Here is a 15,871-nt window from a genome sequence, read left to right as displayed (position 1 = left end):
GCAATCGGGGGGTCCACGTGTCAGGGAAGAAACTCGTCTCTCTCTCTCTAACACACCTTCGCTCATGTTCTGACGAGCCTTCTTCAATTCATCTCTCCTTCGAGCTCAAGTTCTTCAAGCTTGACCCCGCCATCTCCGCCCGCACCCTATCCATGCCTCACCTCCCCGGCCGCCGCGCCTTCCCCCACCTCTTCCTCCGCGGCCGCAACCGGCGACCTCGACGACGGCGAAGAAGCGCTCCCCCGAATCTCGTGGTCGATCCAGAAGCTGCTGCGCTCGGTCTTCAAGCCGAAGACGAGCTCTACCCCTTGGCGTTCGGCGGCGTCGGCGGTCTGTACTCGCGCGTCGTCGGCGAGGACGACGGGTTTTACGTTGGGTACCACAAGTCCGGCGCGTTGGCCACGATCCCGGAGTCCCCGGAGGTTGAATATCTCGGGAAGTTGTCGCCGGAGATGGATCGGAGGGAGGCGATGGCGACTAGAAAGAGCATAGCTAGTCGTGCATCGGGAATGAGCGAAGGTGTTAGAGAGAGATGGAGAGCAGAGCGCGTGAGAGAGAGAGGAGAGAGACAAGTTTTTTCCCTGACATGTGGGCCCCCCTCCCCCGGATTGCCACGTGTCAATTTGTGGGTGGTTTACTGTAAATCCTACGTGGAGTGTTAAATTGGCCCAATATTTTCTCGCACCGATGGAGCTAGTGCCAATCGGTACGGGTTCGGGAGCGCGCGAACTGGGTCGGTCGGGCGGACGGGCAGCAGGCGGATCTTCACAGACCCGACGCGTGAGCGGACCCAGGCGGCAGTTTCCGTCGCGGTTTCGGAGGTCCCGAGAGTCCGTCATACCGCGACTCGCCTGAGGGGCGGATCACGGCGATGAAAAGCAACCTAAAGGGTTGCGGGCTACCAAGGCACAAGTCATGGACCGGTTTGCATCGACCGATACCGACGGACGGGTACACGGCGGAGCTTCGGTGGCCATCGGTGTTTGGTTTGCGTCGATTGATGATGGTGATCGGCTTCACAATATTACAATGAGAGGAAAAGTGCCAAGAACATATCTGATTACCTGATACGATACTCAAGTCCAATTACTCGATTAAATGATCCACCAATCAATTAGGACGCAATAAATCTCACATTCAAATCATATCTTCTTTAATCGAAGCAACACTTGGGATTTTACTCGATGTCATTAAATGCGGAAAAATATCAAAAAAGTCCTAAACTTTTTGCATTGGTACCAATTCAGTCCTAAATCTTTTGCATTTGTGCCAATTCAGTCCTAAAATTTTTGCATTTGTGCCAATTCGGTCCTAATCCTTTTGCATTTGTGCCAATTCAGTCCTAAACCTTTTGTATTGGTGCCAATTCAGTCCTTCCGGGTAATAGCGATTCGCGTTTCAAAGGACTGAATTGGCACTAATGCAAAAAGGTTAAGGACTAAATTGGCACCAATGCAAAAAGGTTAAGGACTAAATTGGTACCAATGCAAAAGATTTAGGTCTAAATTGGCACCAAAAAAAGGTTTAGGACTAAATTGGCACCAATACAAAAGGTTTATGAATTTTTTTTACACTTTTCTCCATTAAACAAGATTAGTCGAGCGGGTTTCAAACAGTCGGGCATGCTAATCGATTTTAAGTTAAATAAGTAAAATTAAGATATTCGAAATCATCGTCACTAGGAAAAAAAGAAAGCTTGTTTGAAGCGTGAGTTTAGCATAATGAATTATAATGAATGGAGGTGGGAATAGTAAAGGAGCGATGCAGCCTAGCTTAATACGACATTTTGAAATATATTTATATAACCATTGGGGTTTGCCCCAATGACCACCCTTCTTACTTGGGAAGGAGAGGGTGATGAGTTCGATTCCCCACCTGCTCGGGAAGTTAAAGGTGGAGATGTTTAGTTTTAGATATGGATTTCGATTCCCACGCTCTGCAAAGAGGCAAGGTTACGTGTCTTCTTCAATATTTTTAATGTTTACATTTTAAATTTCACTCTTTGCTTGATTGTTCTAAAAGAACGCCACGTCGGATTTTCAATCATTTGAATCGTCGGTGACACTAAAGTGATAGATTTTTTTATCAAACCGGCACTCAAGTGAACACTCAAAAAGTTTTTACACTGGAACGAGCGACATACGAAAATTATGACACTTATGGTGTTTTCATCCTCTTTTCCAATTATATAGTAAGCAGCGAATTTCAAAATATATTGTAGTAATAATAATAGTGATAAGTATACATAGACAACTAGGCAGATGATCAATCATGGTAAGATCAAAATAAAAATTAAGACACATAATGGGTATTGGTGATTTGTTATTTTTCTTTTCAATTTTCTAGATAATTTTAATGTTTCATTTTTTCGGTATTTTACTCTTACTTTGAATCCTTGGTGTTGGTTAAGAGTTACCTTACCAAATAAAGAGAGCTTGCACTCCTATAATGGCCTCCGCAGCCTATCCATTGGCTTTGCAGTGATAGCAACGCACCCCCCAATTTTTCCCGTATCTTTATCTTCCCGAGAAAATGGGAATGCTCTCCAAATGTTTAGTATCCCGAGTGATCTTAAGATTCGGATGAAATCGAGATATACCCTTTTAAGGACCTATTCTGGTCCAAGTCTTATGGGGGGAAATACCCCATCCGCTATCTTTCTCGAGGCGTGGGAGCTGCCTCTGACCCCCTCGGTGTTTGACGTCCAGTAATATTGGGGTCCGCAAGAGGTCCAAACAGTGCCTTATAAGGACATGCTCAGATCCAAAATTTTATGTTCTATTTCTAGATAACGAATAAATTGAATCTCAAGGCCATGGGCCTCCTTGGGCACGACAAAAAATAAAAAGAGAATATTTCCAATCGTGGGCCTGCGAATCTTAGTACAATTCCAATCATCAACGTCAAGGCCCAAGAAACTTAACCAGCCCCATGCACTCGACGGCGAGGATTCTCCATTCGGTGTACGGAGCAATCGGGACCGTCGATTTCCCAGGCCCCGAGCTTTTTCAAAGCGCTACAAAACCCTAGCTTTCAATCTCCCTCCTCCCTCTATGCGTAGAAGAAAGTACCCCCTCTTCGGCGCCGCTCAGTACGCGACCTCCCGAGACCGCCAGAGAGACGACGGTAAGCCTGAACCCGGCTCCCGTTTTGGGTAGCGTAACCTTGTTCTGAGTATCTTTTTGTCTGGGTCGATCTCATTTCTCTTGATCCGTTGCTACAAAAGTACTGGGTGCAGTGGTGACTTGCATTAGCTCGTGTGTTCTGTCTCGTTACTGATTAGATGCGAGTATTGAGCTCATTTGAGCTAATCTTGATCTGGGTTTGGTGTCAAGTTGGTTTCTTTGGCCTGCAATTTTCTTGGGTTCAATAGTTTTCTTTCCGCGAGTCGTGTATGGTGGAGTTCAGGCGTGAGACAAGTGTTTGTTCTTTTGGTGTTGGGGTTGGTCGTTGCCGGACTCAGACTTGAAGCTTCATTTGTTCAAAACTTCAGGGTTTTACTTTGTACGTAGCGTTTCTCCGGAAAGTGTCTGTTTTTTTGCCCATGATCTTTAGACTGATGATAGGTTGGAAATGGAAGGGGAATTACATGTGCAAGTGCCTTGATGGGTTGTGTGGTTAAGATGTGCGTGAGATACGTCTGCCTGTGCGTATGTGCCTGTAGATCAATGACATGAATCTTTCGATTCCGTTTTCATGCTGGAGAGTTGTATGGTGCTATTTTGGAAGCACTGTTTTGATCCTTTACGCTGGTTATGCTGTAGAAAGAAATGGCCGAAGTCAAGGCGGTGGTTCCGGAGTCGGTGTTGAAGAAAAGGAAGAGAAGTGAGGAGTGGGCTTTGGCGAAAAAGCAAGAGGTTGAGGCTACCAAAAAGAAGAATGCCGAGAACCGCAAGTTGATTTACGTCAGAGCGAAGCAATATTCAAAGGAGTACGCGGAGCAGGTACTTATGATTACTCTTCTCGATGATCCCCGCTATGGTGTTACCAGTTTATTAATATTCATCTTAGTTTATTCTGATGGCATTGCCTTTTCTCTACTGATTTTAACAGGAGAAGGAGCTGATTTGCTTGAAGCGCGAGGCAAAATTGAAAGGAGGCTTCTATGTTGACCCAGAAGCTAAGCTTCTGTTCATCATCCGGATCCGTGGGTAAGTTATTGCTAGTTGGCAAATAACATTATGACCAATCTTCTCTTTTTCTGATTTGTGATCTTTGTTACTTTCAGTATCAATGCTATGCACCCGAAAACAAGGAAGATCTTGCAGCTGTTGCGTTTGAGACAGGTAAGAGATTTTAGTTTGTGTGTGCAAGTGGTGACCATGAAGCTATTATGGAGGAGTATTTTGTGTTGATTGTAACTTGTGTAAAAGGTTTCACCTTACATGTCACTATGAAATTGCTCAATATGTATATTTATTAAAAGTCGGCTGTTGTATGCTGATCCCTATGCTCAGAAAAAGGAACAGGTTTACTTAATTCAGAATTGACCGCAAGATCCAATCATCATCACGAGTATTATCATGCTTTGGATGGGCTTGTGTTTTGTTATGGTAGTAATGATGGAGTCAATTTCTATGGGTGATGTTAGTGTCATCAGCAAGGAATTAATAACATTGCACGCTTCTTTTGAGTTGGCCTTGCTTATTAATTATTTATACCTGCATTTTTCCAATCGTGCTTCTGTTGGAGCAGATCTTTAATGGGGTCTTCCTCAAAGTGAACAAAGCGACTGTGAATATGCTGCACAGGGTTGAGCCTTACGTGACTTTTGGGTATGCTCTCATTGATTTTGTTACCTCTATGGCCTCATGTTTTTGTGATGCATCTCTACTGATCTGTTTGATGCATGCCTGTTAGGTACCCCAACTTGAAGAGTGTGAGAGAACTGATTTACAAGAGGGGGTTTGGAAAGTTGAACAAGCAAAGAATTGCTTTGACCGAGAATTCAGTCATTGAGCAGGTTTCATTTACTTCTTGGTTATATCTGTGATTCAATTCATGCTTGTCCTCTTGCTCTTTGAAGTTTCTCTTGTTAAAATGTGTGAGTAACGTGAGTTGATTTATGTACAGGCTTTGGGCAAGTATGGCATCATCTGCATGGAAGACCTCATCCATGAGATCATGACCGTCGGACCTCATTTCAGGGAAGCTAATAACTTCCTGTGGCCATTTAAGCTCAAGGCACCACTGGGGGGCATGAAGAAGAAGAGGAACCACTATGTCGAAGGAGGAGATGCTGGAAACCGTGAGAATTACATCAATGAGCTCATCAGGAGGATGAATTAAGCTTGTCGCAGCAGTTCTGGTAGTTTTGCTATTTTGAGGCTTTGCATTTTGCAGAAAGACTTTTAGTCTTGGTTCATTTTCAAGCAGGATAAGGTTTTGCTCTGAAGTCTTATCTTTGTGATGGTGTTTGCCTTTATTCAATTGTTTACAATCAAAGTTCCTATATTTAGCCAACCAAACCAAGATTCGGTGGACACCTGTGTTGAAATTGAGGTTGCATTTTTTAGTATTAATTGTCATCGCTGAGAAGTTGCCTTGAAAGCGTTTGAGATGAGAAAACAGTGTGCATTCTACTCGAGTCACAGATTGGCCGCATTTGGTTTAAGCTTTTGGGGAAAATATTTGGAAAAATGTAATTTAACTTTTTAGTTAAAAGAGTTTTTTCGAAGTGAATGTTTGTTAAAGTGTGATTTAGAAGTGTAATGTGAAGCAATTTTGGTTTTAACGTTATTTGTAACCGACAAAAGTGCTTTTGCTAATTTTAGAAAATCCCCTCAAACCTTCGTCGGATGCCGATGAAAGGTTCAAGCTAATGGCAAGCTAGATCTTAGCACAGGTGGCTCTTGCTTGAGCTAGATCATGCGTCCTTAGGCGATGGCTGCTAGAGTCGTGGGATAATTGCCAAAAAAAGAAAGTCTTAATTATAGATTTCGATTCAGTTTTAAATATTTTAATTTAATTAATTTAATTTAAAATCTTTTGACGATTTGTAAATATAATTCTTTTAGTCAATTTTAGCCAAAAATTATAGACATGGATGTCATCGTCCTACGTGGCAAAGCTGAGCTAACATAGATAATTTTTGCAAATTTTTAAAGAAAAATTAAAATTTTTAATTAATTCTTTGTTATTTTCTTTCCTTTTCATTGTGCCAGTGAGGGGCTAAGTGAGGGCCACGACCCTCGTCGGCCACTATGAAGAAAAAAAGAAAAAAAAATCAAAAAAGTCATTAAAATGTTTCAAAAAATAATTTATGCTAATGCTAGCTGTACTATGTAGTACGATCGGTGACTACTTTGTTGATTTCCGGCTCAAATTGGCTGAAATAACTATATTGACAAATTGTCAAAATGTTTAAAACTAAATTGATCAAGTTCGATGAAAGGTTTGGGACTAAATTAGTATCCGTAGGTATAAGAGGTGTTTTGTAATTTTCCCCGGGGTCCGCAACCACAAGCGAGGTTCGCCGGCGATCACACCTGGGCCGCCAGAGACGTCGAGTGAGATAAGGGCATTTACGAAATTTTGAAAGTTCAGTGAGGGCAAAATTGAAAGAAAAATTTATATTAGCATTTCGGAAATTTTTGAAGCCCTAAGCTTTTACGGATCTATCTTGGGATTTTAGAGAGCTTTGAAAATGCAATCGCACCTCTGAGAAGCAATTCAAAAAATTTGTCAAACGCGATTTGCATTTTGTCCGAGGGTGTTTGAGCCCAAAGGGCTTTGGCAAAGTATGACTGAACGCAACCTACATAGGTGTAACGAGAGACGAACTGGAAATTGCTGAAATATGCTCACCTTTTCAAATCCTGTGAGGACTTTAATTATTTATTATCCACTCATTTAATAAAAAAAGACAATCGTATCATCTTCGGGCACACAACAATCAACTTCGAAGCTGCAAACACACTTCCAATATCTTTCCTTCGGGACTGTAAGAATAAAGAATCTAGGAGAAGGAAGCCATGGATGGCATCAAGCAGGAACGAAGCGGGTGGAGCAGATGATGCAGTAGAACTTGGTCTTGACTTTGTGAGAAATGGGAATGAAACAGAACCGGAGTTCGACAGCGCAGGTGGCCACCATCACGGGGCCTCCGCAGTAACAGCAGAGAGACCCGGCTCCCTCGCTCTTCATCACCGTCTCTTTCGCGTCGAATACTTGCGTCGCCCCCATCCTTCCGGTACGATCGATGCCGGATCTTCAATATGTGTACATATATATATAGCAGACGAGCTGGTATTGAAGGAGCAAATGGAGTGCAAAATTGATGAAAGTTCCGTGATACACCCGGCTGATGCTCTTGGAAGGTTCCTTCGTTCCCACTGGGAATTTTAGACGGAGCAGATTTAGGGACGTTAACTTAACTTTGCAATTTTGACCAAGTCAATTTTCTTTTAGCACAACGTGTGAGGTCCCACTCAAGAATTCTGCTAACTTTGCGTGTCTTCTCGAGCAGAAATAGCTGTCTTCATTGATTATGTAGATGAAGGGAAGCAACCGATCGCAGAAACCAGTAACTTTCACATCTCTCAGCAGCGAAGGGTAATATACACTTGCCTCGTAGACATGTTTGATCTCCGGCTGATCGACAGATTCTGATCGCAAGCAAACCCCAACGAAGGAGTCTAGCTGTCTTTGCGACCTCTCCGTTAACCGCTTGCGACAGTCATGCCTTCATTTTGACGATGGGATCATGCCATCTTGGGTAAAAAGTCGGTGTTATCTCAAATTACCAAACTTTAGATGTATCCGCCGTTCAAAAGCTAGCATATGCTCAAGTACATGGATCCTACTTCTATTTTTCTTACAAGATTGTGCTCTCAGACGGCAGTAACATAAGGCTCGGTTCATCCAACTGGTCGAGTTAAAGTTACAACTGCTGAGATTATAAGAGGTCCTCAGCTGCAAATAGAACAAGACATTCGCCAAAGTCGGAGTGGCTAAGAGAAGTTTCAGTAACAAACGAGCCGGTAGAGAGAGACGAGAGAGAGAGAGAGAGAGAGAGAGAGAGAGAGAGAGAGAGATCTTATTAATGATTTCGTTTCTCCTATCCAATCACTCTTCCTACTATACATCAATAATCATGGACTATAATACAATAAGGCTTCCTGTGCTTTGAAAGATGTCGACCCCTTGCGATCAAACTGGAGCCTACAAGTCCCAGCCAAAAATACTCGAGCCTGCATTAAGCCCCAAAATCGATCTTTCCTGTGGACAAAAATTGAGCCACATTCACGGGGAAAAATGGTCAGATCTGCTTTAAATGCACATGAATGATCATGGAGATTGGTCGATTGGGTTGTGGGCTTCAATATCGACATGCCGAATACCCGGAACAAGCTCTTGTATTTCCTTTTCTAACCTATCTACTTCACTCCCCAGAGCTGTAACCACTTCCTCACCTGCACGTCAAGACCAGAAGTAGCTCATCACATGGTAAATCATAATATCTCAGAAACATTACCAGTGACATTCAGAGAAAAGTCATTTTCCCCAAGACATACCGTAGCGTGACATGACCTCAAGCAGTGCGCTATCACCCTTCTGTTTTGCAGTCTCACGGAACTGTGCACGAAAAATTCTCAGTAAGTTATGCATCAAAGCCAGGAACATACGTGAGAGAGAGAGAGAGAGAGAGAGCGCTCCAATTAAGGACCAAACAAATTGGGGCAAAACTGAGTATCTGCGGCTGTGCACAGGAAATTTAATTGCTTTAATTAGCCCATCACAGCCTCAAACCCCTGCTGCTATCATACAATCAGTCACAGGGTAACTCTATCTCTCACCCACCTAAATTGCTCACTGCTCGATTCCTTTTTGAATTCCCAAGAAAATAACTCCAGAATAAGAGGGGAAAACAAGCTTGAAGGAAGTATCCATGGGCCATTAAAGATGGTATGAACAACATGATGGTAGCAGATAAATCAGGCAAAAATGTAGCCAAGTGTTCAGGCTTCATGTAAGATAAGCTTGCAGATGTGTAAAAATTATCAGAATTTGCAGTGAAATAGTTCGAAACTCTCAAAAAAGAAAAACTCGACAGATTAAGCACATATCGTGTTTAGACAAATAATTGATACGATAGATAACAAGTGGCCAGAAAAAAAAATGAAATTCATGTACCTGTCTTGCCCACTCCTCACGCCCGGTCCTCTCCAGATAATTTTGTACCACCACTACCCCGTTAAAATCTGTGGCAGAAAGCAAACTCAAATAACACAAGTACAAGAGCCCAAAGTTCATGAACCAACACTTTCACTTAGGTCCCAACATGTCATCGACTTCTTTTGATTCTCAAGGGCTCAAGGGTACAGAGCATCATATATACATTAAAGGAAACACAAAGCCTTGTCTTTAAATCCACCAACAATGACTTACACAAGTAGAAGTATGACTTCAAGAAGATATTTCAAGAAAAAGTTCACCTGACGAGACAAATGTAATTATGCACGTCAATTTGGACAAATCCTAATGACTAGCAACTCTTATCTATGCAAACAGTGGGAAAGAAATTGCTGCAGGGATATCCTAGATTCATTGATAAGAACTCGGTTAATGTTAACGTCCCATCCTTACCCAGATTCTTGCTACGCAATGAAACACTGCAAATAGTACATTGGGTTGAAACATCTAAAAACTAAGCGAACATGTCTCAGGCCCTCAGCACTGAGTCCGGAACTAGCCACTAGATCAAGACAATGGTGTGTGTATCCATCATACAAATCATTTTTCCTTGCATATATTGGTAGGACGAACATAATTAACCTTAAAGAAAACACATAAACAAGCAGACGACCCCAACAACAACCAGTAATCATGAATTATGCAGGCACCATTCAGTCCACTAGTCTAGTCTACAGCTATTGATAAGAACTTCGTCAGAAACTGTGGGATAAGCTACGAAGTTATACCAAATATGCACACAGAAGGTCAATCTCACTAAAACCCCAGAAAAAGTTGAACCTCGTCAGCAAAGAAAAAAGAACAAGAAACTTTTTACTTAGCTGTGAAGGAAATAAAAACTAAAGAGGAGGTACTATGATGCTCATCGCATAATTAATACAAAAAAGTAAAAATCCATTAAAGAGTAAACGACTTTGTAAAAGCCATAATGCATTATTGAATATGCAAATGAAAATGCATAGGTGAAACTCCAAACGAAAAGATAAAACAATAATAGGCCATCTTCTCCAATGTTTAAGAAATCTTAATTTGAGTATAAAGTGAGAGAAAAACAGCAGAATGGTCACCTATTTCTGCCTTAAATCTGAAGAACCCAGGTCCAATCACCTCACTTTTGCAATCATACAGAGCATCAACAGCCTACAACAAGAGCTTTAAATTGTAAAAACAAAATGATCCAACAGTGGTGCTAGGTGAGGTACTTCCTTATTAATGTGCAAAACAACTATAAGTAAGGTTTGAAATCACAACTCTTCAGCATAGTTATACCGGGTCATTTTTCAAAAATCGAAGAACCTTTTCCATATCATGTTGGTCCATTGCTCTACCAATTAGGGCATGTCGATTTCTCTGGATGAGAAATATTGCCACCTGCCAATATAATGAAAGAGTTAGAAAGTTTAACCTTGTCACCTCCTCTTCAACCAAATTTTGAGACTACTACCAGCAACAGAGAGAAACTGGGGATTCCAAGCATGAAAAAGAAATCTCTATGCAGTTTAAATTCACAATAGACTTCTTTACTCGAAAATATGATTGCACGACAGTACTTTTTCTCCTCTTTATCAGCATGGACTGTTCATCGTTTGACATAATTCACATAGTTGTAAAGTACTAATTGCACTTCCATTCACTACAAATTAGATACAGTTAAGCACGGAAAATTGGATGGATGCAATGTACCATCCCAAGTAGATTGCCAACTATAATAGATCCGATGGGATCATAGATTGGATTCCCTGTGGTGTTTACAGCAACCAATGATGCACCAGCGATGAGAAGTCCTGTTACTGCAGCTCCATCCTGTATATTAAAAAACATTAATGGAGAAAGTAAAAGAACAAACTGTAGGCTTTATGAAGATATACTACAGTTATTAATAAATTCATCAAACAATATAGCAACACGAGCATTAACCTACAGCTATGGCTATTCCAAAGGTAGCAGTTAACCATACTCCTAAGGAATTCATCATACACTAGATGCTAGGACTCAAAAACCAAATAAAGCTTCAGATGCGGATCAAATTGAAGCCATACGACCAATTTTAGAGCAATTTGACTTCAATCAGTGGAACTTATTCTATTATACATGAAGATTTTTTCTTCCCATTGACCCGAAGAGTGTCCACAAAGTTAGTCCTTCGCAGTGGTGAGATATGCACTCACTAATGTGAATTTCACTTAGCTACTGCCAGTAAATCTAATCCCTAATACCAGTAAGTCTTGATGCCTATTGCCTATGTATATAGAAGAAACCAGTAATTCATTAACAATACGGTAAAAATGTCTTGTCGATGAAACGCGTAAAAAAATTAATTTTATGGCCTTCAGAGGAATAAGATTACAGCAAGAAGCCTCAAATTACTTCCACATTAAGTGCAGATGCCATGCTACACAAAGCAATGACAATAACATCACTCGCACCTTAATTTAGTGTTACAATTGTCCATCATAAATGAAATGAACTATATCAAGTTTTAATGTGATTCACACCAAAAGAACAGTTAAACGTTTTAAATATCACTTCTCCAGTAACCTAATGGGGGGCAAGGACGGCCACTTATATTGTAGTAATTAAAGCATAGTATTTCTGCTTAATATACTAGATACTCCAAAACCACTTATTAACAAATGCTTCTTGATCATTAAATCCCACTTCAGAGATTGAGCTCTCTCTCAAACACAACAAAATAGCTTTCCCCAGTGAGTGGAAATACAACAAAATCAGAGTTAAGTATAATGAACTATTTGACCAAAGAGAGCTCAAGAACAACCCGGACGACTAAGTATAATGAACTGACAGTTATTAAGGAAAAGATCGGTCATTGACAAATGACAAGTATCTTTTATCATCTAAACGAATAACTAGAGAACAGAAGGTCAACAATCATTGCGTATCTTCTAAAATGAGGTTAAGTTCGCATGGAGTACCCCAAATAAACTAGAAGCACAAGAAGAAAGCATAAGGACACCTTCCTTTGTCAGCAGCACTACAATCTCCACATTTGAAATATGCGACAATGCCAGGCATGATGCATGGATCCAAAAACATCTTTGGCATTTAATACCCTAGATACAATCTTTTGGCATTTACATCCTTTGCTACATTAACACATCAGTCGCTTCTTCTTTTTTCCTTTTTCCTTAATCCGTCTATCAACCTATCCTGCTAAGCATTTTGAATGTCTCCATTCCTCATATTCTTTCTCTAGCAAAAGAACGGCAGCAGAAGAGCAGTTATTACCTCTGTCATAACTGCCACAGATGTGGGATCATGACCACGCCAGATATAATCCCTCACCTTCATGCCCTCTGCAGCTGCACCTTTCTTGACAGCTTGTACGGCAACAATGAGAGAAGCGCCTATATAACAGCAACTGTTTGATTATTTAAATGGTTGACATTGATAAACAGCATTTGATCCATGAAGAACTAATGATTTCATTATGAGTAGCAGCCCAAAACAAACGGTAAGTCGTAATACCTTCAATCATGAATGAGCCTCCGATCACTAAAGCTGCATATTGGATATTTTCCGGAGGCTAAAGAAGACAATGAACTTGTATATCAAGAACAACTTTGCCCATTTTATGAACTGGCTAAAACTTGAGAATAATGGTAAAGGATAAGAAAAAAAAGAAGATTACGTGTGCAACCCACAAGTTTTGAATTCCATTAACAATCGTAGCACCAGAACCAAGACAAAAAATGCCAACAGCAGATATCAGAGCCCAAACAAATCTTTCTTTGGAATACCCGTAACTGCAGAAAATGAGAGAACATAGTGAATACTCAGAAGAAGAATGAATCTCTGCATATGGGTCAAGCTCTCAGCAAGTTTGATAAGTTCATAACTTACATAGAACTAAAACTTTACTACTCTAACAATCCTTTTCTAATTTCTATCGAAACTATGCCCCCACTTAATCACTACATCATGTCAAAGGAATATCAAATTTGGTTCCTGCTGGACTTATAGCCCAACTAACAAAATTAGAAATGTAAAAACATTTCTTCCAAGTAACAGACAAGGAAATACAAAGGAAGATCTTTTCATAGAAAAGGCACAGATGCAAATCCCAAGTCACAGTGAACTCATACTACAATAGTTAGCAAAATTAGAAATATAAAAACAATTCTTCCAAGTAACAGCCAAGGAAATACAAAGGAAGATCTTTTCATAGAAAAGGCACAGGTGCAAATCCCAAGTCCCAGTGAACTCATACTACAATAGTTACCATATCAGAGAAGGATGCAAAAAATACTTTATTCAGTGAAGGGACTTATTACGTGAATACTCACGGATGCAAAGCATCGGGTGCGCACCTTGAGCTAGTAAAACCAGCCAAGGAAATACAAAGGAAGATCTTTTCATAGCAAAGGCACAGATGCAAATCCCAAGTCACGGTGAACTCATAATACAATAGTTACTATATTAGAGAAGGATGAAAAAAATACTTCTATACAGTGAAGGTACTTATTACGTAAATACTCACGGATGCAAAGCATCGGGTGCGCGCCTTGAGCTAGAAAGACCATAAGCAAGCAGCACCTACAACATTAGCAAGCATTAGCTTCTCTGTGCTCAACGTTCATTCAGACAAGTGTAAACTGCATGATAAAAGTAATTAATAATAGATCTTTGCAGATAATAGTGTCACAAGATACCTGATTGGCAAAATCTGCAACTGAATGAACAACTTCAGCCATCATAACATGACTTGAGGTTGCTAACCAGACTCCAAACTTCAGTGAGAAGACAAGGAAGTTACACCATAATGCAGTTGTCACTGCTCGTTGACTGATTAAAAAATTAGGCCGGGCAGAGAGAAAACAAGTGTTACTAGGCAAGAGAACTATGCCTACAATTAATCTCTTAGTAACTCAGGCATCAATAGATAATAACAAATCTACACACAAGGATCATCACAATCAAACGGCTGTAATATTTGTGCTGCATTTCATTAGGCAATGGAATTCCCAGTATGCTTAAGCTTAATCAGTAATAAGAAGTATCCAGGAGAAGCAACAGGGAGAACCGACCCATTTACTTAAAAATTTGAAGTAAGAACAGGAATCAGCAAAATGAGAGGAATGCTCAATCGTGAAATGGGATCCATTAAAAGCAAGTGAATCATATATCACAAAATCATAAAAGGTTTCAGCATTTTCTTGTTTCCCACATACGGCAAAAGGGACTAACAATCAACAATGATGACTTTTCCCGTCTCCCACACAAAAATATATGGTACGGAGTCAATCGTATTTTGGCCACAGAACTGGCAGAGACCAAGTTAATCATGGCAACGAAATGACTAAAAAGCAAAAGGGCCTATCTTAAGAAAGATAAATAAGGACGTGCCAGAAAAGTTCTTTCTATTTGGATAACTTATTAACAAAAGATTCTGCTGCCTCTTTGCAAGTGAAACATCTTTCAACAAAACTCCTTTTCGGACAAGCCAATGATTGTAAAAATCACTTCCGTGGATTCTCCCACAAGACAAAGGATCGCAAAAGTTCTTAAATTTGAACAAGGATAACCGAACACCAAGCACTCGAGTTACACTTATATGCTGCAGCTAGAAGGACTTCATTAAAAGCTTCTTTTTTGTAGTCCCTCTATAAGCATGTCTCACGTGTCAATCTTTCAACTCAATTCATCGAATTCTCTAATTCAAGAGTAACGGCAACCTAAAATAACAGATCCCATGAAAGAACTGCAACTGGAACAATCAAAGATGATTTAACGGCCTGTTAAACCCAAACAAGCACTAGAAACAGATTCAGCATGTACTTGAGATGCCACATCCTCTATCATTCCAAAAGATAAAAAGTTGCTATTCCCTAAACCACTACCACTACACTGCACTATGACTATAGCTTTCTCTTTCTCCCTATGTAGGGTTCATACTAGGCCCAGGCACCAACTCACCCAACCTAACCATTGTTACAACCGGCAAATCGCGCAATGCAGCACCAAACCAACCCAATCGCACAATAAGGCAACGAGGGACGGTGATGGAAGAGACCGCGGTACGGTACCTGTGTTCGTCGCTAATACTTATCGGCTTCAAATGCTTTTGCTTGGCTCTCGTGAAAAAGTCTACAGATTTGAGCAACGTCGTAAAGTAAGCCAGGATCAAAACTCAGAAAAGAAAGAACATAACAAAGATTATACTAGTTGAGCGGACATACTGCGGTAAGTCCAGCACTGGTGGAGGTGATGATAATGATGGCGGCCACCGCACTGCGCGAGCGAACCGGTCAAGCCCAAGCGCCCGGAGGGGCGAGAGCCAAGACCGTGATCGAATAGAGGGAGCGAAGATCGCGCCGACGAGTGATCGGGGCTCGGGAAGGAGCCCGGGGGCGACGGGATGCGGGAGGCGTCGTCGTCGGAGCTCCGGCGGCCGACACCGCCGCCGCCGCCGCCGCCGGCGAGGAGGGAGAGGGAGAGGTGAGGGGAGCAGCGGGGGTGGCGCAGGCGCAGGCGGGAGAGGAGGAGGAGCCCGAACGGCGTTCTCATCGGAGAAGACTCCGCGGTCCGTCCGTCCGTCCGTCCGTCCGTCGCCGCCGCCGCAGATTTCACTTCCTTCTCGCTGCTCTCTGCAACCTGAAGCGCCACTCCATGCCCGGAGGGAGGAGGGAAGAGAGAGAGAAAAAATACTCAAAAAAAA

General features: G+C 41.5%; 3 protein-coding genes across 3 annotated transcripts; 2 read left to right on the top strand and 1 right to left on the bottom strand.

The window, feature by feature from the left end:
* The first annotated feature begins 47 nt into the window (after window positions 1-47).
* On the top strand, window positions 48-2,484 carry LOC115681636 (uncharacterized). Its single transcript, XM_030605632.2, has 2 exons — window positions 48-546; window positions 2,411-2,484. Exons 1-2 carry the CDS (start codon window positions 153-155, stop codon window positions 2,482-2,484), a joined length of 468 nt encoding a protein of 155 aa, XP_030461492.2. The 5' UTR covers window positions 48-152.
* A 514-nt stretch (window positions 2,485-2,998) lies between these two features.
* LOC115681740 (60S ribosomal protein L7-2) lies at window positions 2,999-5,468 on the top strand. Its single transcript, XM_030605790.2, has 7 exons — window positions 2,999-3,126; window positions 3,765-3,944; window positions 4,054-4,151; window positions 4,229-4,286; window positions 4,696-4,775; window positions 4,861-4,963; window positions 5,074-5,468. The coding sequence occupies exons 2-7, from the start codon at window positions 3,771-3,773 to the stop codon at window positions 5,287-5,289; spliced, it is 729 nt and encodes a 242-aa protein (XP_030461650.1). The 5' UTR covers window positions 2,999-3,126; window positions 3,765-3,770; the 3' UTR covers window positions 5,290-5,468.
* A 2,570-nt stretch (window positions 5,469-8,038) lies between these two features.
* LOC115681704 (metal tolerance protein C4) lies at window positions 8,039-15,857 on the bottom strand. The gene is made up of 13 exons (XM_030605737.2): window positions 15,393-15,857; window positions 15,240-15,300; window positions 13,866-13,998; window positions 13,694-13,749; window positions 12,845-12,959; window positions 12,682-12,739; window positions 12,442-12,560; window positions 10,879-10,998; window positions 10,465-10,566; window positions 10,263-10,335; window positions 9,136-9,203; window positions 8,517-8,577; window positions 8,039-8,414 (listed from the first exon to the last, which is right to left on the bottom strand). The coding sequence occupies exons 1-13, from the start codon at window positions 15,718-15,720 to the stop codon at window positions 8,290-8,292; spliced, it is 1,419 nt and encodes a 472-aa protein (XP_030461597.1). The 5' UTR covers window positions 15,721-15,857; the 3' UTR covers window positions 8,039-8,289.
* Between the last annotated feature and the right edge of the window lie 14 nt (window positions 15,858-15,871).

The sequence above is a fragment of the Syzygium oleosum genome, unplaced genomic scaffold (genome assembly GCF_021117445.2).
Source record: "Syzygium oleosum isolate NSW1041296 unplaced genomic scaffold, Sole_v2.1 Sole_v2.05, whole genome shotgun sequence".
NCBI lineage: Eukaryota > Viridiplantae > Streptophyta > Magnoliopsida > Myrtales > Myrtaceae > Syzygium > Syzygium oleosum.
This window is presented reverse-complemented; position numbering and strand designations above follow the sequence as displayed.

What these genes read in the sequence shown, in the direction of transcription:
- LOC115681636 (XM_030605632.2), top strand. Translation starts at nt 153, where the DNA reads ATGCCTCACCTCCCCGGCCGCCGCGCCTTCCCCCACCTCTTCCTCCGC. An exon ending in AGAGAGATGGAGAGCAGAGC is followed by an intron (nt 547 to 2,410) that starts GCGTGAGAGAGA and finishes GTGTTGGTTAAG; the next exon opens with AGTTACCTTACCAAATAAAG.
- LOC115681740 (XM_030605790.2), top strand. Translation starts at nt 3,771, where the DNA reads ATGGCCGAAGTCAAGGCGGTGGTTCCGGAGTCGGTGTTGAAGAAAAGG. An exon ending in GAGCCTTACGTGACTTTTGG is followed by an intron (nt 4,776 to 4,860) that starts GTATGCTCTCAT and finishes CATGCCTGTTAG; the next exon opens with GTACCCCAACTTGAAGAGTG. An exon ending in AGAATTCAGTCATTGAGCAG is followed by an intron (nt 4,964 to 5,073) that starts GTTTCATTTACT and finishes ATTTATGTACAG; the next exon opens with GCTTTGGGCAAGTATGGCAT.
- LOC115681704 (XM_030605737.2), bottom strand. Translation starts at nt 15,720, where the DNA reads ATGAGAACGCCGTTCGGGCTCCTCCTCCTCTCCCGCCTGCGCCTGCGC. An exon ending in AAAACTTGTGGGTTGCACAC is followed by an intron (nt 12,740 to 12,844) that starts GTAATCTTCTTT and finishes TGTCTTCTTTAG; the next exon opens with CCTCCGGAAAATATCCAATA. An exon ending in TTGGCAATCTACTTGGGATG is followed by an intron (nt 10,567 to 10,878) that starts GTACATTGCATC and finishes TTATATTGGCAG; the next exon opens with GTGGCAATATTTCTCATCCA.